Source organism: Alternaria rosae (genome assembly GCF_020736505.1).
Source record: "Alternaria rosae strain MPI-PUGE-AT-0040 chromosome Unknown BKA58scaffold_6, whole genome shotgun sequence".
In the NCBI taxonomy this organism is placed as follows: domain Eukaryota; kingdom Fungi; phylum Ascomycota; class Dothideomycetes; order Pleosporales; family Pleosporaceae; genus Alternaria; species Alternaria rosae.
The window spans coordinates 1,630,148-1,655,983 of NW_025763575.1; the positions used below are offsets into that span (position 1 = coordinate 1,630,148).

Consider the following 25,836-nt stretch of genomic DNA (forward strand, 5'->3'; position numbering starts at 1 on the left):
GGAACGCACTGATGAACCTCAACTCTTGAACTGCGATGCTCAATATTGTATGAGCCTTGAGATTTGAGACCAGAAGGCCATGGCCGCATGTTACGTATAATCACATCAACATGCCAGAGTTTTTGGATTTTCGTTGGATTTGATCGTAAAGAACATTGGATATACAAGTACACAGATTTTTCTTCCTCGCATACTAAACACTCGTAGATATGAAACCTAGCGTCTTCTCCACCGTTGCTGATGATCGTCGCGATAAGTACCGTGATGCCGGGCCGTAGTGCCATCTCTCGACACAGTTCCCCATTCGTCACTCTCACCGTAGACCAAGAGCGCCACCGAGAATGTAGAGCAGACGCCGATCCAACAAATGTTTCGTATCCAGCAGGTAAAAGGAAGTACACATCATCTCTTGCTTGGAGAAGAGCGTACGCGTAAACAAGAAAAGGGTAAAAGTCGAAACTCCGAGATACAACGAGGAGCGTGGAAATGGTATCGTAACGCCTCGCTATGCATATAAAAACAGGGTAGAATTCAAGAAGTATGGGTAGTGTACGCGCGGTCGATGGAGAGCTGGGCGGCGGATATGTGCTGTCTGGTGTGGTTGCGGCGGTGGCACGAACGCAAAAGACAACAACGGGTATAGTTGAAGAGAGTTTGCCATCTGGGGTGGCGTGGGTGATGCTAACAGGGAGCTGCTTAGACACGAGGCTTCTTCCAGTAATATTGCTATGAATGGTTAGCGATTAATCTTTAGGAAGACATTGTTGAACAACGGGTATGGGGGCTGGTGAGTGTGACGTACCTTGTGTGTCTTCCTTACAGACCGTAGTCCAGTGCTGCGTGTACCAGCGGTGATGGTTTCACGCCTCATTTGGTTGGTGTCCATCTCAGGGACATAGTAAAACTCGTTCTCCAGCGGCTGACCAGCGGCGTCTTTGCCGGCACGGGGAATCTCACCGACACAAGGTGTGTCGTCCAAGATCCTCTTCAGCTCTTGCCTAGAGAGCTGGGGAAGAGGTGTGGATGCGCCATTGCCCTCTTCATCCTTGCCGTCTGTGCTCTTAGTCGCACAAGCCTTCAATTCGGCGGGGAGGTTGCTGTGGATGGCGGAGAGTGGCTGCGAGTGGATACGAGAGAACGCCAACTGGTTGATGACATGGTTCTTGATGGGTGACTCTTTGAATCGGATAGGCTCGGTAACTCGACGTTTGGGAGACGGTGATAGTAGTGGTCCGCGCATACGGGGAGCGTTGGACTGTGTTGGCGTAGCTGTGTTGAAAGAGGCCATGCCGTTGAGCAAGTTCTGACCGAAGGGTCCGAATGAGTGTACAACAGGGTCGTTCTCTTCGTCATTGTCGGAGAAGTCGTCGGCAGCGAAGTTGACACTCTCCTTGGGGTCGATAACGGGACGAACTTCATGACTGGACCTGGAGCTTGGGAGAGAGGGACGGATAAAGGTCTGATCTGCAGAGCCTGGGGTCTTGACGCCAGGGCTGTCTACACTTGCATCGGCGTCTTCGAACACTTGAACAGGACCGGACTGGGCGTTTGAGCTGAGGCCCGCGAAGACAGGAGGGCGGATAGGGCTTTGAGAGACAGGCGAACGTGGAACGACAGGAGGGCTAGAGGCTAAGTTCTCCTGGGTACGCGTACGAGTCGGGGTAGGCATGCCTTCTTCCTCTGATTCCCAGGAGAACTTTGATACAGGGATGGTCGGCCAGGCAATCATGACGCGGGTATCCTGTACATCCAACATGATGGCCGTCTCTGGGTTCTCTGACATGTAGGTATCTCCTTTGCTCAGCTCGAAGATGCGTCCCTTGCAGTGGATCTTCGCACCGTTCCATCCCAGACATTCAACCTCGATGTAGCCGTGCGGGTATGGTGGGCTTGGCGCGTGGTAGGCAGCTTGGACGTGAACGCGTGAGATGAGGCGGTTGGTGGAGAGCTGGTAGTCCGAAGTATTGGAGCTGCGGCCCATTCTCACGACCTCGCCATCTGCGGGGAGGTCGACGGTGGGCACAGCACCGAGTGGGGTCCTCTCTGACAGAGCAGAGAAGGTTCGCTCGAAGCCCGGCCGGGCATGGCGGGGCGACGAGGAAAGAATGTTGGTCGACGACGTGGGCTGGGGAGTCGGGTAGTACTTCAGCTGCTTGGGAAAGGTGGGCGAGTCCTCTTCGAACTTGCGTTTCGAGGACGTTGGGCGTGGAAAGGGCGACGAAGAGAATGGCCCATCTTCGCCGAAGGCCGGAAGAAGCGTTGGGGTGGGCTTCCGAACATGGCCCGACTGCGTCTCTGTCGACTCGATGAGGGACTGCGGCATCGCCTTGCTGGGTGAAAAGTCCATCTCGTGTGGGGAGCTCCTAAGACGCGGTGCTGCTGGCGTGTCGAGGTCTATGGGGTAAGGTGGACGTGTCTCGAAGGAGACGGGCAGGCCGGCGGCTGCAGAAGGAATGTTGAGAACGCGAAGATTGACACGAGGCGGTATGGGAAAAGAAAGACGTCGGTTAGGAGGAGGAGGCCATGAGGTCAATTGCGAAACTACGGGTCACGAACGCGATCATGGAAGACGTCGCGCACGCGGGTGTGGGTTGGCTAGCGTGATGAAGCTAGGACCGTCGTAAGAACCAGCACCCGAATTCACCACGCATTCCTCCCTTGCAATACGCCTTTTGTAACATGCTTTCAGATACAAGATGCCCTGCGTGTCTCAGCTAATCCGATTGCGTTCTTTTCTGGGCTTTTGCAGCGCTTCTCCGCTATACATATCCCAAAGTTCAGTCACGTCGGCCACATCCGTTTCCCAGCCTCTGTGCACGAGCACAATTATTACGCCTATGACATACATTCTGTCCTCGGCTGCCACTTTAACTTGGATTTCTCCGCCCTGCCAGCCCCTCTGCACTGCAGCCAATTCCACATTAATCTGCAATCATTGGTAATATCTACGCGCTGAGACGAAATCTTTCACACTTGCTGCTGCTCTAATGTCATACAATTCAGTCATGGCAAAGCTCACGACTACGTGAAATGAAGTGAATACTCCAAGAGCAATCTACACGCAGGCACTCAACGCGTACCGAGATCTTGATGTACTACGCGTTCTTGGGCAGCGATCGAATGGACCCACAGTCGTACGCCAATATCCAGATGGAGGTGAAAAGAAAAACTTTGTGCAGCAATCGACGCAGCTAACGCGAGAGCAAACACGTTCGTAACCAAAGTGGAGCGGTAGGGCCGACGGACGCGCGACAGCGATATAGACGCGTCGTGAAAGATGGCCAGGCGAGCGCACGGTGATGGCGTTTCGGCTGGACCGTGTCCGGACTGGCTTCGATTAATCGATAACGAACTTTTGTCTCGTGTGGGCAATCCAATATAGAGTTGATAATTGCTGCTGCGTCTACGAAATCTTAATGGTCCAGTCCACGAGGAGTGAACATATCGCATCCACGTGACGGGCACAATCGACCTTAGGATGATAGCTTGTGTACCCCTGAAAGCACATTGACGCGCTGCTCGTGAAACAACTGACGGCATGGGGACAAGGACTGAAATTGAAATCCATCGGCTGGAGACATTGCAAGGGTGAATAGCCTGTCGTGTGCTTGAGGATACTGCGACGCGACGATTGGCTCTGAAGAGCCCCGCATTCGACTTCGGGACTTCGGAGAAACTATGGCGCCGGCAAAAAGTTCGAAGGGAAAGTTGGGACAAGGGTCTAGCCCAGAATTTCCAGCGACCAGCAACATCGCACCATATCACAGCAACAATGGCCAAATCCAAGACCCTTACCAAGAAGGTTGAGAAGGCGCCCGAGGCGGCGCTCACTACCAAAGCCACGAATGGCACGCCCTACCAGCTCGACCCGTCGCAAGTCGAGCGCGCGGCGAAGGCGCTCGTTGCGCATATGAAGAAACACGTCGAGGACAAGAAGGAGGAAGCCCCCAAGAAGAGCTTGGCGGCCGATGAGGACGAGGCGGAAGAGGTCGACGAGCCCATTTTTCTCAGTCTGGCAACGAAGAAGCAGATTGGCAACACCAAGAGCATGAAGCCTCTCGCAATGTATGTTCGCGCATCGCAGCGCTTGCGCCACACCGCTAATACATACCAGCAAGCTACCTCATCCCATCATTGCAAGCGATGTACGGATATGCATCTTCACAAAAGACCCGCAAAGAGCGTACAAAGACCTCGTCGCATCCTACGCTTTCCCGGCTGCCCTTCGCGGAAAGGTGCAGCGTGTGCTCGGCGTAGACAAGCTGAAGAAGCGATACAAGGCATTTGAGCAGAAGCGCGCGCTTCTCGCCGAGTACGATGTTTTCATGGTCGACGATCGTATTATCAAGATTGTCGCAGAGTGCCTAGGCAAAGTCTTTTACAAGAGCAAGTCAAAGCGCCCCATTCCAATCCGCCTTACAGCTGGCGCATACATCGACAAGAGCGCAAAGAAGGACAAGGATGCGAAGGAGTCTCAAAATGTGGTCGGCACACCGCAAGGTGTAGCAAAGGAGATCGAGTCTGCTCTCAACTCGACCTACCTCAGCATGAGCCCCTCCGCCAACACATCTATCAAGGTCGCCAACCTCTCCATGACCCCTCAACAGATTACCGAGAACACTACTGCTGTCGTGTCCGAAGTCGTTAACAAGCACGTCGGCCAGGGCTGGCGCAACATTCGCAGTCTGCACGTCAAAGGCCCCGCGACCAAGGCCCTCCCCATCTGGCTAGCTGACGAACTATGGACTGAGTCTGAGCAAATCCTTGACGGACCTTACCACAAAGCCATCACAGAGGGCACACCAAAGGGCAAGTCTGCGGAGCGCAAGAGGAAGTGGGATGAGTGGGAGGAGGAGATGCTCGACGATGAAGAGCTCGCCGCGAAGCAGGCCAGGAGAGAGGCTAAGAAGGCTAAGAAGACGGAGAAGAAGAGCTCTATCAGCAAGGAGAAGCGAAAAGCCATGAAGCAAGAGGCGCTTCAATCCGTGCAGACACCGTTGATCGCTGGTTAAACTATTTATTACAGGCATCATTGCATGGCACGGCGCAATGTGGTGTTGGCGTTCCGGTGTTCAAAAGATCCGTTTGATTACACGATAGTATACCACCGGTCGGCACATAGCAATATAGACTCTGTGCAACTGTTAGAATGTTCCTTTGCTTCCTATAAAGTTCAATGACAGCCTTGATTATACTGTATGTTTTTGCGTGGACGTAGAAGCTATGGAGAGCTATGACCATGTCCGGTTGTACCTGCCTCGGCTTGATACCAACGTCATACAACGCCGCGTAGATCAGTGCGCGTCTCACATACTCTCAGCTTGCGCCTCTCGAACCTCCACCTCCCATTTTCATTCCACCATCGCCAAAATGCTGCACTTACTTCCAATTTCGACGTTCCTACTCGTGACGCAGGTGATCGCGTCACCACTCGCACGCAGCGATTCCAAGCCCCTCCCACTGCTCATCTGGCACGGCTTAGGCGACAACTATGCCGCAGACGGCCTGCATAGCGTAGGCGACCTCGCAAACGAGACGAACCCCGAAACATACGTATACTACATTCGCCTTGATGAAGATGCTGGAAGCGATCGAACAGCCACATTCCTGGGCAATGTTACAGAGCAGATTGCGCAAGTCTGCGACGACATCGCAGAACACGAGGTTTTGAGCAAAGCCCCAGGCCTCAACGCGCTTGGCTTTTCGCAGGGCGGTCAGTTCCTCCGTGGAATGATAGAGCGCTGTGGCGACAGAATCAAAGTCAAGAACCTGGTCACGTTTGGTAGCCAACACAACGGTATCGCAAAGTATCAGCTTTGTAAAGATGGAGACTGGCTGTGCAAGGGATACATCGGGTTGCTCAAATCCAACACCTGGGGCGCATGGGTGCAGGGGCATCTGGTTCCAGCGCAGTACTTCAAGGCCACGAATGAGACGACTGGAGAACCCACGGAAGAGTATCTCGAGTCCTCCAACTTCATCGCCGACATCAACAACGAGAGGGTGCTGAAGAACGTCACCTACGCGAAGAATCTTGCTGCGCTAGATAACTTTGTCATGTACGTGTTCGAGGACGACACCACTGTCATACCGAAGGAGTCTGGCTGGTTCGCGTACACCAACACTACCAGCAATGAGGTCACAGATCTGAGGGATCGTGATATCTACAAAGAGGATTGGATTGGGCTCAAGAAGCTGGACAAGAAGGGTGGTCTACACTTCAAGACGACCAAGGGCGGACACATGGATCTTGGTGAAAAGGTCCTGAAAGATGTTTTCAAGACCTATTTCGCACCAGAGAAGACATTATGGGATGGGATGGTGAATGAGGTTCAAGAGATAATGGAGTTGTAGAATGGGAAGTCATATGGCTAGCCCCACTGATGGTAACATGGAAGAGGAGTTAGATTGAATCTATATGTACGATTACACGCGCAGGTGCTACGAACCATCATAATTTTACGTTTCTGTCTCAGATCGGATATTGGGTGCCACACCACATTGTCTGCTCAGCAAAGGATCAATAGCGGTCACGTATCCAACGATGCTGGAACTTGATCGTTAATTGAGAACATTTGTATGTGATTCACTGTCAACAGCTTTAGAATGTGTTTTGAAGCACAAGGTATTCAGGTCGAAAATAACACGAAAAAGTGAGCTATTCCGTCGCCTCCTACAGCGGATGATCGGAATCGGACATTTTCTACACAACATTAAAAGCAACGACGCCAACCAATAATCCTGAGATTAGTGCTCCAATCATCGCGCATTCTTGCACGCACCTCCCCTCCCCCGACCGGGGTTTTGCGGCAGACGTCATGTTTGGGTGGGTCATCATGAGCATCAGCCCACAGCAACACTCCACGCCGACGCCGGTCGAAACGAGCCTAGTCTTGGTCTCTCCATGCTTTAAATACTCCAAGTCTCCCCAGAAACTTCAATTGACACGTCTCGCCCATCGCGGCTCCTCTCCACTCAATAATCTTATTTCACGCCTGCGCTGAGCTTGACGCTCAACGAACAACTATAGGCTTATCGATAAGCTACTAATCAGATCACGATCGTCACAGCGGAAGAGAAAAACAACAGGAAGCAAAGATGTCGGTCTCAGCAGCATTGAAGAGCCGGGTCAGGAGGCCAAGTTATCTCAAGAAGATTGCGAAAGCTGAGGATTTGCTTCACCACTTCCCCAATGGAGCATACATTGGCTGGAGTGGCTTCACGGGTGTCGGATATCCAAAGTAAGCATTTTCACTTCTTTCACGCTACGTTGTCAGCCAAGCCATGAGGCTCTTCGGGTGCTCAAGGTAGCCCTGACTACGGTGTACGGTGTCGGACCTACTTGGTAGTTCGATCTTGGATCCCGAGGTGGAACGGAAGTTTGGCAAGTGACGAAAGCCGAGCTATCTCCGGCTCCACAATTCGACCTGCGCATGGATCAGGTCGTAACGAGTAAATCAAGAGCCTTGGCCATGACTCTCGCCATACATGCCTTGATTTGAATGGTCTTGTCTATTGCGTTGGTTAAAGTTTTAGACTAACAGCATGGCAGGAAGATCCCTACGGCCATGGCCGACCATGTCGAGAAGAACAACCTCCAAGGTCAGCTGAAGTACAATCTCTTTGTTGGTGCGTCGTCAGGCGCAGAGACTGAGAACCGATGGGCACGTCTCAACATGATCGAGCGCCGGTCGCCGCATCAAGTCGGTAAGGAGATTGCCAAGGGTATCAATAACGGCAACATCAACTTCTTCGACAAACATCTGAGTATGTTTCCTGTCGACTTGATGTATGGGTATGTACAAACGCGCAAAACTCCACGAAGAGGAAACGATGCTGAATCCGAGTAGCTTCTACACATTGAACAAGCCCCACAACAAGCTCGACGTGACCATCGTGGAAGCGTCGGCCATTACCGAGGATGGTGGAATCATTCCAGGAGCCAGTGTTGGCGCATCACCCGAACTGATCCAGATGGCCGACAAGATCATCATCGAAGTCAACACCGCAGCTCCCTCTTTCGAAGGCTTACACGACATCACCATGACTGATCTCCCGCCACGCCGAAAGCCTTACCTCATCATGTCCCCAGAAGATCGTATCGGTACACCACACATTCCTGTTGATCCAGAGAAGGTTGTGGCTATTGTAGAGAGCGACTACCCCGATCAGACCCAGCCCAACGCCGCCGAGGATGAAACCTCAAGGGCTATTGCTGCAAACTTGATTGAGTTCCTGAAGCACGAGGTCAACCATGGCCGTCTGCCAGAGAACCTCCTACCTATTCAGTCTGGTATTGGAAACATTGCCAACGCTGTTGTTGGTGGACTTGCCGTATGTTCTCACCTTTTTGAATGATTGATGCTCCATGCTGACAGACACAGTCCGGTGGCGCAAACTTCAAGAACCTCAAGGTATGGACTGAAGTCCTCCAAGACTCCTTCCTGGACCTCTTCGACTCTGGCAACCTAGATTTCGCGACGGCAACTTCAATCCGGTTCTCTCCCGACGGCTTCCACCGCTTCTACGAGAACTGGGATCGCTATGCGCCCAAGCTGCTACTCCGCTCTCAGCAGGTCTCCAACTCTCCTGAGATTATTCGACGTCTCGGTGTCATTGGCATGAACACGCCTGTCGAGGTCGACATCTACGCCCACGCCAACTCAACCTGTGTAATGGGTAGCCGTATGCTCAACGGCCTCGGTGGATCCGCCGACTTCCTTCGCTCTTCCAAGTACTCCATCATGCACACCCCCTCCTCGCGTCCTACAAAGACCGACCCAACTGGTGTATCTTGCATTGTACCTATGTGCACGCACATCGACCAGACAGAGCACGACCTCGACGTCATCGTCACCGAACAAGGTCTCGCTGATGTTCGTGGTCTCTCACCCAAGGAGCGTGCCCGCGTCATCATCAAGAAGTGCGCACACCCCGATTACGTACCCATCTTGGAGGACTACTTCAACAAGGCCGAGTTTGAGTGCCTGAGGAAGGGCTGGGGCCATGAGCCGCATCTGCTGTGGAACAGCTTCGATATGCACAGACATCTGAATGACCATGGCACTATGAAGTTGCCCAAGTGGGACTACAAGAGTTAGGAGAGGGGCATGTAGAGATAGATTACGGGTTTTGGATGTAGAGAATGTACGCGATCGACTTACTCCAGTAGTAATACAGATGAAACATCCCAACGTGAAATAGCAGATCAGTCAGCTCATACGTGACCAATAACAAGTTAAACGGCATATGTGCTTTTTATGGTACTCGTCATGTTGTGGACAGACATGCTCCTTTCTACACTTTCAACCTCACCAATGCGACCATCGACGCTCTCATCTATGCTACACGACACCTCTTTTTTCAATAACGGCATGTCGCGTGTTTGACTAGCGCAGCATCAGCGACCATGTTGCACGCGGCTCGACCATAGGATCGGGCGATGATGCAGGTGGATTGCCTTCAATGCAACTGGTACCACGGATGCTACCTCAGACGAGAGCATGACGTGGGCGTGGGTGTTTGACGCAGGCTGTCATGGCTAATACTGCATTGCAGCCAGCGATGCGGGTGTCGAGCCAGAAAACTCTGCTCAGACCAGGCGTTTACGTGCATATGGCATGGACGCGCTCCTGCCGCGAAAGACGGAATCGTTCGCTCGTTGGGAAGTGGATTGCCACCCGCTAGAGCTACGCGTCGGCTGGCACCATGTGACTGCGCGGCTCACAAGCGGCTTCAGGCTCTTGCAGATGAGCATGCGCCCGGCTCTGCCCTCTTTCACCACACCGAGACGCGCCTTGAAGCCTCGTAGCATCTCTTGCCTCTCCTGCCATAACCTGCACGTCCTTTGCGAGCTGTTCCCGAGGTGCCCAACAAGGAACTGTTCCCGCCCGTTCGCGCGTCTTCCCGCTATCTCGCGTGCTGCGCACGAACACGGTCCACGGTGCTCCCACGACACGTCTCCGGCCATCGCCTTCCCACTGAGAGCCGCCATTGGGACGTTTCTACCCTGACATCCTTACCTGCATCGATATTTTCGGCGTAGCTGCTTCAACTTTGACTGTGAATTGCACACACAGCGCGAGTCGCTAGTTGCCTACTACCCCGCCGCCACGCCCGCGAAACCATGATGCGTAAGTCGCGTTCCCCAAGCCGAGTTAATTACCCCGGTACTCACGTTGCCATTGCACCAGCAGAACACGCCCAGGCCACCCATTCAGCAACTATTGCTGCCGTAAACAACCCAGAGCCACAGGACTCGCAGGAATCAGTCCAGTCTGCTATGTCTAGTACCTTCTCGGCACCCGCACTACCCTCTTCGTCGAGCAACCTCTCCACGGCCACCACTACTGAGACCGACCTCACCACCCCGTCCTCGACCAATGTAGCGAGCCAAAGTAATCCTACCGAGGCCCCAATGCCGGAATCGTCAAGTCAGAGTACTGGTGGGCAGGCGCGAGCGGCACCACGCATCGATACCGCTGCTGCCAACGCGCTCCCGACTGGTAACACAGCAGCCAGTTCCATGCCACCAGAGTCTCCAGCAAAGAGCTCCAAGAGGACTGTAGATGGATCTCTCAAGAGCGCTGGGCTAGCGCCTGAAACTCCTTCAGCGCCTACCCATTCACACAAGAGAAATAAGAGTATGGATACACACTCAGGTCGCATTGGAGAGGTGCGTAGTATAGCTTCAGACCAGGTTTACAGTTTGCTGACGCGAACGCAGCTATCCGCACAACTCAAGACGCGTCTTTCCTACGCCATGGTCAAAGTCCAGAATGGCTGGGAAAAGCAGTCACTCGACGAGCTGGAAGAAAGCCAGTCACAGCGTGGCTCGCCCAACTCTGCTCCTGGGAGAAGCGACCATCCAGCGTTCGAATCACCTGCTACCGTCGATCGCCAAAGAAGACCGAGCGGCGTATCTGATATCTCAGATCAGATGATCATGTCCCCGGCTTCTGATCCAACCCGGTCACTTGCAGGGACTCCAGCTTGTTAGTCAACACCAATATTTCCTCTGAAAATACTAATATCTATCAGCCTACTGGCGACTAGGTACTCGCCCTGCTATGAATGCCGCGGCAAACCTCATATCCATCACTGGCGCACAACACGGCTATGGCCTTGCGCCAGCCCCAACTTTCCAGAGCGGCCGAAGACGACGCTCCAGCGTCTCACACGTGCCTCCCCCACTTCTCGGCGCCAGCCAAAGGAAACACTACAGTGATGTTGGAGCGGGCCCACGATCACCAGCCACTCCTCGAGCAGGCATCCTTCGCATGCCCAGCCAACAAGCCGAGAAGGACGCCGTCGATACACTCCTCTTCATGAGCAGTCCCAACAACTCACAGCGCTTCCCAGCCGGTGGCCACCCAGCACCAAGTCCTCTCCGAGCTGAAGCACCTCAACGACGCGTCATGTTCGAAGCATACCCACCACAAGACAAACGCGCCATGTACCAGCCATCGATGCCCGCACCGCCCCACCATCACCAACACGGACCGTACCCCGCGTATCCAGCGAGATAACGAGAGAAATTCACAAATGAGAATTCACTCCCCCACCCTCTCTTCAATACTATTCTTACGGCTCGACGATCGCATTGCATAGCTGGCGTTGAGATACCCACTGCACGGATGCACATATTGTTACTGTCAGCCACCAATCTCCACACCGAACGCATATGTTGTTCATGCCTCGGATGCTTTGTGAGGTTGTATTGATATTGATTGGCTCCCCTTTTTGTATTAGCTTTGCTCTTCTTACGCTTGTATACTTTGGCTCTCCAGCTGTGGCTGTTGTGGGCCTCTAGTGACATTTGTATGTCTGAGCGTGTGGATATGCCATGAACAGGTATTATGATTGTGTAACGAATAGATGATATATGCATATTTTGATGCGTAGGTTTGTGGGGTGGTGATGTATTGAGGGTAGGTGAAAGGTGCAGATGGGGTCGTTATAAGACGAGTGAGGGCTGTAAAGCGAATGATATGTGGATAAGTTGCGAGATGCACGCAACAAATGTATGTAACCTGTGACCGAGGCGCGGTAACGAGCAGTTGTATATTAGCCCTCTTGGGACTGAAGGGCGTCGTGGGCAAGATGGGTTTGATTGTCGATACAATCGTTAATTGGGCCCAGATGTGGTTCTATAAACGAATTTGTTCAAAATAACCCATGTCCACCGCGCCTAAGTCAGACGATACGCGTGCTTCCGCATACGATGTCTAAAATCTAGTCGTTACACAGCTATTACACTCCCTTGTCTACGCGTTAGCTCGTTTCACATTCTATCGCTTCCAAGGTCTATCATTTGATGGAAGTGAAATCTGGTATCATTTGCGTCGTTTGTGTTGAAGGGATATCGTACAAGGAAACTGAACAGGTGCGCTGCAGTCTGTATTGGTGAAAAGTCCCGCCGATGGCAAAAGCTTAATGCAATGTAGACTTCTAGGAAGCGTGTTCTTAATCTGTTTCTCGAGCCGGGTGCAGCAGTCGTACACACCTCAAGATAGAACTGTCGTCCAATTCCAGACACGCCTTTAACTTAAATCAGGACCTAACTAGACACATCCCATAGAGTCCGAGCGTTGTCCCGGAAGACTTTCCTCAACAATTCCTTGACATACTGACACCACTCCGCGACCTTCTGCATGAACGGAGATGCATAATATCCTCTAGACTGCGTGTGCGGCCAATCCGAGCCAAACACAACCCCGTCGCCATCTCGTGCACGCAAGGGCGCCATCACCAGTGAGTCGAACTCCAAAAAGTCCATACTTTTCGAGAACAAATACGGCGCCGACATCTTAACGAACACGCTCGGGTCTTGCATCATATCTCGAAGTGCGTTCCAGCCGGGTTGCTTTGCCGTATCCAAAGGTAGACTGACTGGAGAACCGAAATGCTCAAGTACTAGCTTTACTTGAAGCTCAGCCACTATCGGCTGTACATAATCCAGCACCTCCATGTCCGCGTATAGTCCGATCGACTACGTCTTCATTGGTCGTAGCTTCTCCGCGTATTTGCGTAGTATGCGCTGAATCTCGGCTTTATCCGCGGTAGTCTTCGAGGACCTCAGATTGATGCGAACGCTTCCGACTCCGATGTCGTGCCATTGTTGTAGGGTTTGCAGATCTGTTTGTGTAGGGTCGAATGCAACGACTCCACGACTTCTTGCTGTTCCCACAGCCCTGGGGGCGTCGAGTACCCAGGTGTTGTCGTAGCCATAACCGGACAATTGAACAAAGACCAGATTTGGCAATCCAAGTTGTTGAGCATTCGACAATGCTTGTTCGAGGGTAGCCTCGTGTGGGGACTTTACACCTTGCGGAAATGGGTATTTTCCGGGTTCGATGACATGCATGTGGCTATCCCATGACCCTTCGGGTAAGATGAACTTGCGTTGAACGGAGTAACAACGTCGTTTCGAAACGTGAATAGCTTTGTGCACCGTTGCCCTGTGGGAGTATGCCGAGAAGTCGCGTGAACACACTCGTCGAACGAAGGGTGAAAACATCTTGGAAGATGGTTGGCTCTAACTTTCCACAAGCACTAACTTGGAAGCTGCGAACCAGGAATTGATGCAACTGGTATTGCTCTCCGGACACCATTATTGGGAGAAGCTTCACGCTGAGTGGCTAAGATACCATAAAGATATCCATAGAATGGAGTTGAGGAGGAATGTTCTGCAAGTTGCGTTTGAGCAGTACCTACGTGCGAGGCACTAGCCGGTGAGACACTAGTAGTGTTTTGGGCCTAATGCACCAGCCTTTTCCGGCTCGACGGAAAAGCATGGTTCACTGCTTCCATCCAAAACTCTACGACATTTCGCTCTCCAATGTGCAGTTTGCAGGCAGAAACCGACTTATAGTGCTGTAGCGACTGTATCCAGAGCCGTTCTAGATGGTTGGAGTACTTTGGAGAATAAACAAACTGTACTCGCAAGAAGTAACCAGTCTTAGCATCTATCTTGTCTCTGACGCCCTCTAAATGACCAATTCTCTATGCTCAACTGAAGCTTGAGCATCTCACCACTGCGACCTCTCCATTCCGCGGGCATAAAAGAGATCTTTCTTGAAGCCAAATCATACATAGCTCGAGACAGTCTTTACTAACCCAATCTGCTGGCAATGCAAATATCTCGCTGAATCCTTTCTTCTCATGGTTTTGTTGATTCGTGGCCTGTGATGGTTGCGCGGGTCTAGCTTGCGACGGAATTTCCCAGGAACAGATAGAAAAAGTCCGTGACAGGAAGAGTAATCGATCACGTTTGAGGAAAGACAGTGCTAAGCCGATTTGAGAAGCCATTTCTTCTGGGAGGAGCATGGGAACGACTATTTTTCGATGCTCGCTGGATTCCTTTGGTTGAGTGTCACCGCTCGCACTTGTTGAAAGGGATGACGTCGTGAAGTAGAGGAACTCTTTTCCCTTGGACTTGCTGCTTCGAGACATCTGAATGAGGATGTGTTGCTTGTCCAACGTGACTACTATGCGCTCCACAGTCCTTGACGTAGCTGCCTGAGCTAGTGGGGCTAAGGTATCCGGCTCAAGTGATCTCTCGATACGATACGTGCCACGATCGCTCAAGTCCCATGATAGCACCAAGACTGAGTTTTGACCAAAGCCAAGAATCAGCGCTGGATCTTGAGGATGTGCGATCCACTTGTGGTCATGTTCGGGGGCGGGTATTGAGCGCGCTGCCGAGGCTGACTCAAGTGAGATCGTGCAAAGCGTGGCTGATGTAGCTACGAACAAACGGCTTGAGTCCGGCTGGAATAAGAGCTGCTGTATAGAACCATCCGTGAGGGTTTTGAGTGAGACTTCGAATTGATGTTGCGCAACACCGTCACTGCCTGATGCATTCATACACATAGTCATGACGAAAACCTTCTTGCCCGAGTCGGCAAAACATATATAACGGCCATCGTTACTCCAGGCCGTCTGCTCGATGCTCAAAAAGCCTTTGGAGGTATGCAGTTCTGTCGCATCGTCTTCGTTGGTGTTGAATAGCATTACGCGTCCATTTTCAGTACCGTAGCAGTAGTACTGACCGTTTGGCGAAGCTGCGAGCACGGTGATCGCATCTATCCTCCGGGATGTATGGATAGGCGTTATTGACTCTTGCGAAGAGCTTTCCGACTCGCCTTCAGTATCCGTTCCTTTTATTGCACTCTCAGCATATCGAACTAGTGCTGCAGGTTCCCAGGTATTTCCATAGTAGCCTCGCACGTCGTAGATGCGTCTGTGATCAGCGCTAAACGCCAAGCCAAAGATGGCGTCTTGAGATGCAAGCTGGTAGATTAGGTGGAAGGTGTTGGTGGTATACAATTTTATGGTACCCCGTACGTCACCAGTTGCGAATAGGTTTCCGTCTCCGCTGACGGTGAGTATTGAAGCGCCCGTGAAGATCTCTTCGGGCTCGCCTTCATATGGATCCCATCTAAAGACTACCCCGTCATTGTATAGTCCCAGGAGTTGCGCAGGATGCGGGAGCCACTTTGCTGCAGCGACTTCGCCTCTTGCGACCTCTTTTCTGGCACGCCAGCAGTGGCCAATGTGATAAGGGCCTTCCACTTCCCACGCGGATAGTGGATGACCACGGTATGCAACTGCCATCAAACTGCCGTCACCACTGAGTGCCATGTAGCTTGCGGCGTTTAAGAAGTGACCTTCGAGTTCCTCTTCCTCAAACTTCGCGACAAGATTCCAAGTCGGCGATAGCTCGTCGATCTCAAGCGAACGCAGCTGCTTATCGTCTGACCCAACCCACAAGGTACTGTTATTGTTCACAAAGGCGATGACAAGTGGCCGCGTTCGTGTTGCAGGGTTCGCTACTGTCGCTATACACTCCCCAGTAGAGATTTCCCAGATCTTTGTAGTCTTGTAGCCGTATGTGACAAGCAATGTCCCGGAAGAATTCAGTTTCAGCATGTATGTACGTTCACCGTGTCTGACGGGACTCGTCGCTATCTCCTCAAAGAGGGAGGTGTCAATCAAAGACGCTTTTCCCGAGGCAGCGAGTACAGCGACATGATTCCCCGCAGTCGATATAAAGGAGGTATATGTACCAAACCCAAATGATAATCTTGCGAGAGAGTCGTCCCATGTCCGTGTCGAAATCCCGGAAACCATCAGGTTTCTTTGCTCTGTTCTACCAAATTGCTGATAGATAGCTGAGTTGTGCGGACAGAAAGGAGCAATGGTCTTGTGAATTGTAGTGGGGTTGCGTCGCAGGATGGCGCCGAACTTGCCAATGATTTTTACAAAGTCCACTGCCCAGGTTTCGGCCTGCTCCAGTTCCACTACGTCTCTCCTTCCGATATTGGCTGGAAGTTGAGATTTCCTCTTGTTGACATAGCCGAGCAGATTCTTCGACGCCTGAATGAGTATGCGCAGTCGAAGTTCAGTTGCTAGGATATGTATCCACGTCAGTACACAATGGCCTGTCAGAAATTTGTTTATGACACTAGCCACGGCTTCACTGCCGGCTGGCACTGCTGCCAAATGAGATGACCACCAGTTCGAGCTGTAGCTTGCAAAGTCTGGTATGTCATGAGTAAGTTTTGGTCGAAGTCCGCGAGACATGAGACATTGCATACAGCTCAAAAATAGCTGCTCATGTGCTTGACGTCGATCTACTTGGAACCGTCGGTGGACAGCACCAAGCAGATACTCTCGAGCCGTCTCATGAATCATCGCGACGTTTCCATCGTTGTCAATAACCACAAAGCCGCTACAGACATTCTTGATGGACTCTTGAATGTCTAGAAACTCATGTATGTCACCTTCCAGTGCCTGTAAGAGCTCCTCTATTGTGAGAGCGCGGAATGCACATGTAACACACTGAAGCACGGCTGATGCTAGCGTGGTGTCAGCAGATGATTGGTGCTCGGCGATGGTAAGTGCCATCCGGTCGTAGATTGCTTCCATTCCTCGCGGAAACTCATGGAAAGCTTGCTCGACGGCGGAGTGCGTATGGCATGAGTTGATCTTTTCCACTGCGAGTCGTACCCACTGAGAGGTCAGCATTCTCATGGCATGATACTAGATACTAAACTTACGAGAAAATTGTCCTGCGCTTCATTCAAGATACGCTGGATGATATCATCCCTGAAGTTCTTGCTGCCAGACAAGATGAGTTCCCGGTCCACGTAGCAACGTAAATCGTCCAGATGTCCCTCAATGGTGATTGTATCTTGGCAGATAGTGTTTGGAATATGCTCCAGACCCGCAGCTATCTCTGTAGTATCGCGACTTACCAAAAGGACTCGGATAGAAGTAGCAGAACTAACAATATCGGAAAGCAAATTTATCAGGGCTTTGGGAGTATCGGCTTCGTCAAGGCCATCGATGACCCAGTAAAGCGGTTTCGTGGCACTAAGCTTGAACAGTATGGATCTGAAAATCCGATCCCAGATCGTCCTCGGGTTTGCAGCCTCAAAGTCGACGGCTTCGCTCTCCACCTCCGCTACTTTTTGCAAAAATTCAGGTAACTGTTGCGCAATCTGATAAGCAATTGAACGTAGGAGAAAGCTCAGAGTGCGCTTTCTTCTGTCTGCAAACCGTACGAAGAAGTATTGACAGCAGAAATCGCGCTCAATCAGGCTGTCGATGATGAACGAACTTAGAACCGACTTTCCTCGTGCCGCGGCCCCTTTCAGCCAAAGTATCTGATGAGAGGATGTGTGAGGATTAAGCCAATCCACGAAACGCTGTTCTTCATGAATCCATTGGTTAGTACCCTGCACCCATTGGTCGCGGAAGAAGATGTAATCAGTGTTAGGGAACTCGGCGATAGCTAATATGGCTTTGAGATCTCTTGATCGTCTTCTTCTCGGTGCGTTCTGGCTTCCAGATTGACTCTTCGATATTGACTTGCTGACGAGTGATTTGAGGACATTCCTCACAGTGATATAGTTTGGGTCTTGGGGGTTCTCATACTTGCAGACACCGTGGTGGTCTGCGTTCAGAGGGTTGGATGTCTCACCAGGATATCCGAGCAGCGACGAATCCCTTTCTAGCACCATCTTCGCATGTTAGCAGTGAAGCTAAAGTTGTGTATAGTGCAAGTGGATCACTCACCACTCGCGCACTTTTTAACCCGATCGAAGTCGGCTGTGTCTCGTAGAAGGAAACAATCTTCAGCTTTGGTGCAATGTGACGAAACTGTTCATTCAGCTTCTGCAACGTAGACGAATTCCGCGTCAACTCAGAAATGAAAGGCTTGGAGTTCGTTACAGGCGTGGACCGTAGTATTCGGTCGAGCACACTGGCCAAGTTGGTACCCCGATGTGGGGTCGAGAGAAAGATTATTGCTGAAATGGCTTTGACAATGGTCTCATACTCTGGATCGTTTTGACCTTGCATATAGGCCTGTAGAATGTGAGTAAGGTACGTGCAGACTGATGGATGATGTTACCTCTTTAACGATAAGCCCACCCATGCTGTGAACTACAAAGAGTAAAGGTACCTAAAATGCGCTTTAGCAAAAGCAATGTTGAACGAAAATATTGCCTCACTTGGCCCATATTCAGATTTTCGCTCCTTTCATCCGTGCAGTATTTGAGATCGTAGAGTAGATTCTTTGCGAAATCCAGTATAACGTTAGAAGCACTGCTGCCATTCGTGAAATCAGCATTGTAGCCGAAGCTCAGAATCCTCGCCAAGCAGATATCTGGCTCGAGTGGTAGGAAAGTCAAGGGCCAGAAGAGTCCAGGGCTTTTGTATTTCGACCAAGTCATCCGGCTACTTCCACCAAGCCCATGTATGAAGACTATGTCGGCTTTATGTCCATTGTCTGGCGTATAGACCACGTTTAGTCCTAAAGCTCCAGGGTCCTGGCTACTACCAGTCAAAGCCATGTGAGTTGGGGACGTGGACATTTGGGATGGCGAAGCAGTCGTCGAGGAGCGAACATCGTCTTCCTGGTCTGGAGGGGGCAACGGGTCGACAACGCCTGATTCTCCTCGCCGGATTCTCCTGCCCGCATCTTTTAAGATATTGATGGTATTTGAAACCTAAAGGCGTATTAAGAGTGCGATCTGTGAATTTGCTCAATAGCACTTACCATATTAAGGGAAGGTTCTCGCGAACATGCTGAGAGACCATCTCTGGACACGCAACATTCATGGTTAGAGATACTTTAATCGCGTGGCGATATCTAAGCCTCAAAGCCCTGACCGGTCGTGTGCAGCATGCATGTTAGTCGCCGTTCAAATTGGGGGCTGCATGCGGGGTAGTGTTCGTTCGTCTGGGAGTGTGAACCCAGCTAATCATAGTCACGCAGCCCTGTCAATTACGGCGCAGTCATGGTGTCCATCTGATGGATGCCTGCAATGTGGCGTCACTTGGATATTCGGAAGGGAGGCGGATATATCGATGAGTACCTAGAGCGGGAGCGACGTCCCACTCGTGGCTGCCGACTCGCGAATCATCTTACATGCGGTAAACACCGAAGCTGCTCCCGTGCCACCATCTCAGCATCCAACGTAAGCAGAAGATAACGTTCCCGCATACAATGCTTCCATCAGGTGTTCTGTCTGCTATTCAAGGGCCGACATATCATAAGTCCGGGTCCCTCACGCGTAGTCGCATGCCAGTCTTTCATATCCGCCATGATGAATCTATTAGAATGGGAAACTGAAATAGGAGGGACGTTCCGCATTCACCGGGCTGTGACCAAAGGTGGGCATTCCTGCAACCACAGCGTCAGATGCCGTACACTAAGCACTACGGGTTAGCTATGCCTGTCGGTACCAGGATAATATCTGCAGAGCCTTGTGGTGTTTCTGCCTGGACGAAGACAGCAAAGATTGACGTGATACTTCCGGACCAAAGCTCAAAGAGCTACTTCCTCAAAGTATGTCCTGGTAGACTAGAAGGCGTTTTTACTTGCTGACGTATCGTTACAACACACAGTGCGCCACCGGCCAGGGCTCAAAGGCTCTAGTTGAAGGCGAATACGAATCTGCATGCGCTATCAACAACATAGTCCCAGGTCTGGTTCCTCGAGCGACAGGATGGGGAAAGTATCTAGATGGTAGCACCCAGGTCTATTTCTTCCTTGGGAACCACCACGACATGGACGTCGTGCCAGCCCCAGAACCAGCAAGCCTTGTGGAGAGAGTTGCTAGAATGCACATCGAAGGGAAATCTCCAAGTGGAATGTTCGGATTCCATGTACCAACAGTGTGCGGCAAGTTCGTGCGCACGACGAAATGGGAGAAGAACTGGACGGCGTGTTTTACCAATCTGCTCAACGATGTGATCAAATATGACAACGAGACCAACGGTCCTTGGCCAGAGTTCGATGCTGCCTGCAAGCAGGTGATCGCTGTCGTTATTCCAAGACTCCTAGGTGCTCTCCAGTCGGATGGTCGAAATATCGAGCCAGTGTTGATCCACGGCGATTTGTGGGAACAGAATGTTGGCATCGACATGGAAACTGGCGACACAATCTTGTTCGACCCTGGGTGTATCTATGCCCATAATGAGATGGAGTTCGGCACATGGAGAGCGTCCTGGGCCTGCCATTTCAACTCTCCGATATACATGCGATTGTATCAGCGCCATATCGAGCCGTCCGAGCCTGTAGATGAGTGGGACGACCGAAATCGACTTTACAGTATCCATATATATCTGAATGATTCTGCGGGCCATCCCGGTAATATTTCGAGAGCTACGTGAGTATTCCTCTGGAAGTAGACAAATTTGAACTGACGATATCCAGAGCTTACAACGACATGCTGTATTTGTGTGAGAAGTACGCACCGTTGGAGGGCCTAGGCACGTACCGTCCAGAGAATGACGTTAGCGTTACTGGCGCCTACATCGAGCACGAGACCACTAAGATGAGCCATCTCCATCATGCCATAAACGCTTGATGATCCATGTTTTACTCGGCATCCCTACGCATGGGCAGAGGTGGAGCTTATACTTCGGTTGCAATTCGACTGCGGACATTCCCAAAACGTCGCGATATTTGAGGCCTCACCGACATGGAAAGCTATCGCGATAGAAAATGCTGCAGAGCTGTGAGCGCATAATGGCTGTAATCGGGTCGTGCGGTTTTGATACGGCCCATCTTGGGCTTCGCGTGATGAGGAACAGGTGCGTCCCTGAGCTTGACGCGTTGGAAATGGGTACGCGTCATGCGCTAGCCCGCGAAATTGGGGTGGCAGGCACCACCCAAATGATGCAATCGACTTCTTTTAGTTATCACGCTCGAGTCTAATGTACCTCTCTACAAGTTAAACTGGCTATGTACTTTGGAATTTTGACTAGTTTTGCACCAAAGATTAGAGTAAAGAATCTGAAGATCAATCACCATCAAACCACGTACGAACCACATAAGCCCGCACCCTAGAGCTACCCACCTTCATACAATCGCCCAATTTTTCAACATAACACACATCGTATGTCCATTGTATACAATTTGATACCAGCCCCGACCTCAGGCAAAGGCGTCTCTTTATGTTGCATCAACACGACTCAGCATCACCCAACCTAATGAGAACATACATTCAAGAAGAAGAAAAAATTGCATAGAATTACATATCTCAACTACCAATTCCCAGCCCTAGACCCTACTGCCCCACAAAGAACAAGGCTAGAAAGTAACGAATCAAGAACGTTGAAGAAAAGTGACTAACTACCGGAGCGATCCCGCTTTTCTCAAAACGCCTTCAAGACACAAAAGTCAAACGCCAGACCAAGATGAATGAGTGACAAAGGAGATGCCAAAGTTCCTAACCACCAGTTCCAACAAACGAGACAACCCAAGTGCTGATACAGAGAGAAGTAGCTATTCAGGCTCAATCAGGCCAAACGCTTCAATCGCAAAGGAAGGACAGCCACCTAAGCCTTGGCCTTCTTGGCAAGGTAATATGTCAAGAGGTTCAAGTGCTGTTCCCTTGCGCCGGCAACGGCTTTCCAGAAGCCGCCGTCTTCCTTTGCGCCGTCGGAGCCGTTTATGCGTTCGTGGAGGGCGATGCAGAATTCGATGTCTGCTTTGCGTACGTCGGCGTCTTGGTCGTCCATGCAGCGTACGGCTAGTCTGCCTAGACGCGCAGTCTGCTCGGGGGATAGTGTCACGTTCTTGGCGCCGCTCATCTGAACGAGGGATGCCAGGGTTGTCAAGGCCATGGTCGTGGAGCGGGTTGATGCTTGGCCGGGTTGTGAAGAAACCGAAGACTTGGAGTTTGGCGAGGAAGTCGGGGTCGATGCGGGTGTGTCTTCAATCATCGCGAGGACGGTGTTGAGACAATCCAGAGTCTGGCCGTACTTGACAATCTCATCTGCGGTCGCTTCGAGATCAATGGCGATGTGTGATGTGCTTTCGTACTGTGCCTTGGTTTGCAGGATAGTGCGGAGGACGCGGGAGTAGTACTTCGAGGTTTCCTTCCGGTAGAGAGATAGCAACGCGCGGATCGTTGCTAGAGCCTGCACCTTTAGATTGACAGCTTTCATCTGAGGTGCCTTCAATTCGTGGACTGGTGCCTCGAGGAAATCGAGACATGCTAGTAGCAACCTGCCAAAGTTCTCGTCATTCGGTCCCCAGATCTCTTGGTTCGACTTGACCATGTCCTGCATGCGGCGGAACATGTGGGCTTCAACTGTGCGTCCTTCAATCTTCTTGATGCCGCTCGCGAGTAGCTGTCGATTCTTCAGCACCTCAGCATCGTTTGTCTCGTAGCTTTGCGTGTGCAGGACACTTCCTGTGCTGTTCGTTTTGTGGTGGCCGCGAGGGCGCTCTTCGTTATCGTTACCCATCATGACATCGCTTGTCATGCTTCCAGTACTTTGGCGGCGCTCGTTGCTCTTCTCGTTGATGGGAAGCTCTTCTAGGACCGGCTTTTCTGACCCATTCTCAATAGGTGTATGCTCCTCGCCAACGAATGGGTCTTCGAACACCTGAACTTCGTCTCCAGCATCGGTACCGCGAGTGCTTGGTCGATCTGGTGACCTCAGGCGTGGGCTGCGTGTTGAAGACCGTAGGCTAGCGCTGTCTAGGTGCCCCATAGACTTGGGACTTCTCAGCGCTGCAGCACGAGGGCTGGGTATTGGCAGTCGACCGATGGACTTTCTCGGCTTCGGTGGTGTGTCATGTGTGGCTTGTGTCGTTGGTTTCGCAAGGCTAGGAATGACCATGGTAAAGTTGTCTTCATCTCCCAAATCCACAGCCTCATCGTCTCCAGCTACACTTCCACCCAGACCGTTCCTTTGTCGAAATGGTATGGTACCTGCGTCATGCTGGCTTTGTGATCGGACCCAAGGCTTCACCATCGATAGATCCTCCTCTTTTGCTGGGCTCACAGCCGGGCTCTCGCGACGAGAGCTCACACTAGGAGACTTGCCATGAGCAATGGGTTGGCCAATCCTTGATTTGGGCCGCGCCGGACTAACTTGCGGGCTGTTCTGTGTTTGCGCACGCGGCCTTGAGCTGCTCTTCGGTACAGCAGGCTTCTTGGTCGTCGTTGGAGCAGGCGTCTTTTCGGGGGTCATGTTGGGAGTGGATTTTCCTGGTCGTCGAACGGCATATGGATCCGCGGTCGCAGGTCTGTTCAACTCTGGTCGGCGGACCGGACGACGAACTGTACCCGACATCAAGGAGCCGGTTCCTGTGGAATTCTTCAGTGCTGATTTCGTTGACTCTCCAGACATGGCTGAGGGTGGCCGCGCAGGTCCCGAAGAAGCCGTAGAAAGGTTCGACGTTGTTCTCGCGCCCAAGGACTTGGCCGATTGCGATGTTGGCACTGGTGTATAACTAGCAGCTGCAGAGTTGGGGCGTTCGGGGACGCCTTTCGCGGCCGCTAGCTTTGCTCTCCTCTGTTCAGCAATCTTCTCCTTCAGGGCACTCCGCGAAGCACCCGGGCCTATTGATTTCGAAAACGAAGCCGTGCTTGCCGAAGATGAGGGGGCTGAACCGTTCGGGTTGTTGGGGTCCTTTTCGAGTGCCGTCTTTTCTCGCTTGTCGAGCGTATCGAACATCCTGAAAGTTGTGTTAGTGACTGACGATGCTGCCATGTGGTTGAACTTACTTCTCGGCCCTCTGAGGCCATACCAAAGCGTAAGTCCAGTAGGCGCTTCGGTATGCCTCTCGGACCTTGGGGTTAGCATCCGTGACGCCTCTCCGGATCAAGGTGTCCAATGTTTCTAGCCCTCCTGAATGTTCGATGTGCGAGGTGTGCCTCTTGATCAGGGTCTTGGCCCAGGTGGCAGAGTGGGTTCGGGGTTGCACGTTCTTGTCTTGTGAGGCCATGGCTACGTGCTGCAATACGCGACTGTTGTACGACACGCTCTGAAAGATGGTATCTACTGTAACGGCTCCGTTCTGCGCTGCGATGTTTTTCGTAGCACCACACATTTTGATGAAGGATTGCAGGAGAATCTCAACCCAGGGGTCGATCGCAGAGCCCAGTGTCTTTGCGAGCTCCTGAACCAGCAGGCAGCCGTTGGTGGACATGGTTGTTCGAAGCGAGTTGGCGACTTTGAGGATACCGTCTAGGAGCGATTTGATGCCGGTGACGAAAGTTGCGTGGAACTCATTGGGCGCGTTTCCCTTGAGTATACGTCTCAGCTTGGTGCAGTTCTTATCTCTGGCCAGCCAATTGCCCTCGCTCTCTTTGCCTTCATAGCAGGGCGCCATGTCGCGGAAAACGTCGTCGAGCTCGCGCTGTGTGTAGATGTGTATAGGGTCCATGACGACAACTTCGACCGGGGGAGGCTGCTCGCCCGCAAAGCTCTCTGCGAAGCCAACGTCGGGTTGCAGCGTCTCGGCGCGTTTGGATACAATGGGTCGGGCGACGGGGGCGGGTGGTTGGGCAGGCGCGACTTCCACGCTCTTAGCCATGGCGTCGTCGTCGAGGTGGGAGGTGATGTAGGTGGCAATGGCTTTCCGGACATTCAGGGCAACGAGCTGCTTCTTAAGGTTGGCTTTGGCGTGTTCCGGAGCGTGTCTGTCGTGATGTCAGTTGCTACCATGGTGTAGCATTTCCGCCAATTGACGTACCCAAAAAGCTCCACAACCGCCTTCTTCGCCGTGTCGCGCACGCCGGCATCCGCGTCCTCGCAGTTCGCCACGAGCTGGTTCGAGTAGCTCTTGAAAGGGAGGCCTTCGCTCTTATTCATCTGTCGTCACCCAAGCGTTAGAACATTTTCGCGCCTTCCCGATGCGCTACGGGGGACCAACCTTGACTACCCACAACATGGCGGATTCTTTGGCGCGCGGGTTTGTGCTTTTGATGGCATCGTGTATCAGCGCGTCAATCTCCATAGAGCACAGGTAGTGCAGGTCGGCCAGAATCTGCGAGGCAGCGCTGCGGTGGCTCTCGCGCGCATCGCCCAACTTGTCGGCGAGGATGGAACATAGTATGGGCGATTGTGACGTAAGAATCGACGTCTCTTTCTGCAGTTGCAGGCGCTTGATGAAGTGGCTCAGCGTCGAGAAGCCCGTGGACACGAGCGCGGCCGAGGTGGCGGCGGTGCAGGCGATGCGGATGCACTCGAAGATAGGAGCCTGACAACTTTCAGGGACCCGGTTGTGCTTGATACTCGACTTGAGCGTGCTGAACAGGGCCAGGCGCGACTGGACATCGGTCGACGGCTTCTGGAGTGCCTTGAGCAGGTCCGACGTCTCTTTCTCCATCGTGGGCGCAAATTGGCCCTTTGTCGCAAAATAATCCGGCAGCGGTGGAGGCGGGGTGGTTTGTATATGTTATGAGAGTTGTTTACGGCGGGCAGCCATCCCCGTTCACGCTAGACCAGTGTCCGAGCAACCGTGCGCTTTACATTGCCGCACTGCCGCTACCCCAGGGGCGCTGGGCGGTCCACTCT

General features: G+C 52.1%; 9 protein-coding genes across 9 annotated transcripts; 5 read left to right on the forward strand and 4 right to left on the reverse strand.

The window, feature by feature from the left end:
- Positions 1-490: 490 nt before the first annotated feature.
- On the reverse strand, positions 491-2,427 carry BKA58DRAFT_196503 (uncharacterized protein). The gene is made up of 2 exons (XM_046165730.1): positions 803-2,427; positions 491-726 (listed from the first exon to the last, which is right to left on the reverse strand). The coding sequence occupies exons 1-2, from the start codon at positions 2,345-2,347 to the stop codon at positions 697-699; spliced, it is 1,575 nt and encodes a 524-aa protein (XP_046024434.1). The 5' UTR covers positions 2,348-2,427; the 3' UTR covers positions 491-696.
- A 282-nt stretch (positions 2,428-2,709) lies between these two features.
- BKA58DRAFT_387070 (uncharacterized protein) lies at positions 2,710-3,629 on the reverse strand. Its single transcript, XM_046170528.1, has one exon. The coding sequence runs from the start codon at positions 3,538-3,540 to the stop codon at positions 3,070-3,072; it is 471 nt and encodes a 156-aa protein (XP_046024435.1). The 5' UTR covers positions 3,541-3,629; the 3' UTR covers positions 2,710-3,069.
- A 106-nt stretch (positions 3,630-3,735) lies between these two features.
- BKA58DRAFT_362935 (ribosomal L1 domain-containing 1) lies at positions 3,736-5,197 on the forward strand. The gene is made up of 2 exons (XM_046168817.1): positions 3,736-4,065; positions 4,115-5,197. Exons 1-2 carry the CDS (start codon positions 3,773-3,775, stop codon positions 5,010-5,012), a joined length of 1,191 nt encoding a protein of 396 aa, XP_046024436.1. The 5' UTR covers positions 3,736-3,772; the 3' UTR covers positions 5,013-5,197.
- An 84-nt stretch (positions 5,198-5,281) lies between these two features.
- On the forward strand, positions 5,282-6,497 carry BKA58DRAFT_196531 (Alpha/Beta hydrolase protein). The gene has a single exon (XM_046165731.1). It carries the CDS (start codon positions 5,371-5,373, stop codon positions 6,352-6,354), a length of 984 nt encoding a protein of 327 aa, XP_046024437.1. The 5' UTR covers positions 5,282-5,370; the 3' UTR covers positions 6,355-6,497.
- A 455-nt stretch (positions 6,498-6,952) lies between these two features.
- Positions 6,953-9,201, forward strand: BKA58DRAFT_387073 (uncharacterized protein). Its single transcript, XM_046170529.1, has 4 exons — positions 6,953-7,241; positions 7,553-7,795; positions 7,851-8,334; positions 8,385-9,201. Exons 1-4 carry the CDS (start codon positions 7,099-7,101, stop codon positions 9,099-9,101), a joined length of 1,587 nt encoding a protein of 528 aa, XP_046024438.1. The 5' UTR covers positions 6,953-7,098; the 3' UTR covers positions 9,102-9,201.
- A 928-nt stretch (positions 9,202-10,129) lies between these two features.
- BKA58DRAFT_440985 (uncharacterized protein) lies at positions 10,130-11,528 on the forward strand (the record flags this gene model as incomplete). The annotated part of the gene is made up of 3 exons (XM_046173790.1): positions 10,130-10,675; positions 10,727-10,994; positions 11,041-11,528. 3 exons carry the CDS (start codon positions 10,130-10,132, stop codon positions 11,526-11,528), a joined length of 1,302 nt encoding a protein of 433 aa, XP_046024439.1.
- A 2,152-nt stretch (positions 11,529-13,680) lies between these two features.
- On the reverse strand, positions 13,681-19,220 carry BKA58DRAFT_362943 (NACHT and WD domain protein). Its single transcript, XM_046168818.1, has 6 exons — positions 19,070-19,220; positions 18,522-19,019; positions 18,422-18,472; positions 18,081-18,375; positions 17,064-18,019; positions 13,681-17,016 (listed from the first exon to the last, which is right to left on the reverse strand). Exons 1-6 carry the CDS (start codon positions 19,070-19,072, stop codon positions 14,011-14,013), a joined length of 4,809 nt encoding a protein of 1,602 aa, XP_046024440.1. The 5' UTR covers positions 19,073-19,220; the 3' UTR covers positions 13,681-14,010.
- A 301-nt stretch (positions 19,221-19,521) lies between these two features.
- BKA58DRAFT_470363 (Fructosamine kinase-domain-containing protein) lies at positions 19,522-21,292 on the forward strand. Its single transcript, XM_046175188.1, has 4 exons — positions 19,522-19,686; positions 19,743-19,861; positions 19,921-20,684; positions 20,732-21,292. The coding sequence occupies exons 1-4, from the start codon at positions 19,617-19,619 to the stop codon at positions 20,883-20,885; spliced, it is 1,107 nt and encodes a 368-aa protein (XP_046024441.1). The 5' UTR covers positions 19,522-19,616; the 3' UTR covers positions 20,886-21,292.
- Positions 21,293-21,546: 254 nt separating this feature from the next.
- Positions 21,547-25,835, reverse strand: BKA58DRAFT_196594 (clasp N terminal-domain-containing protein). Its single transcript, XM_046165732.1, has 4 exons — positions 25,193-25,835; positions 25,013-25,131; positions 24,042-24,959; positions 21,547-23,992 (listed from the first exon to the last, which is right to left on the reverse strand). Exons 1-4 carry the CDS (start codon positions 25,646-25,648, stop codon positions 21,859-21,861), a joined length of 3,627 nt encoding a protein of 1,208 aa, XP_046024442.1. The 5' UTR covers positions 25,649-25,835; the 3' UTR covers positions 21,547-21,858.
- Position 25,836: the final 1 nt, after the last annotated feature.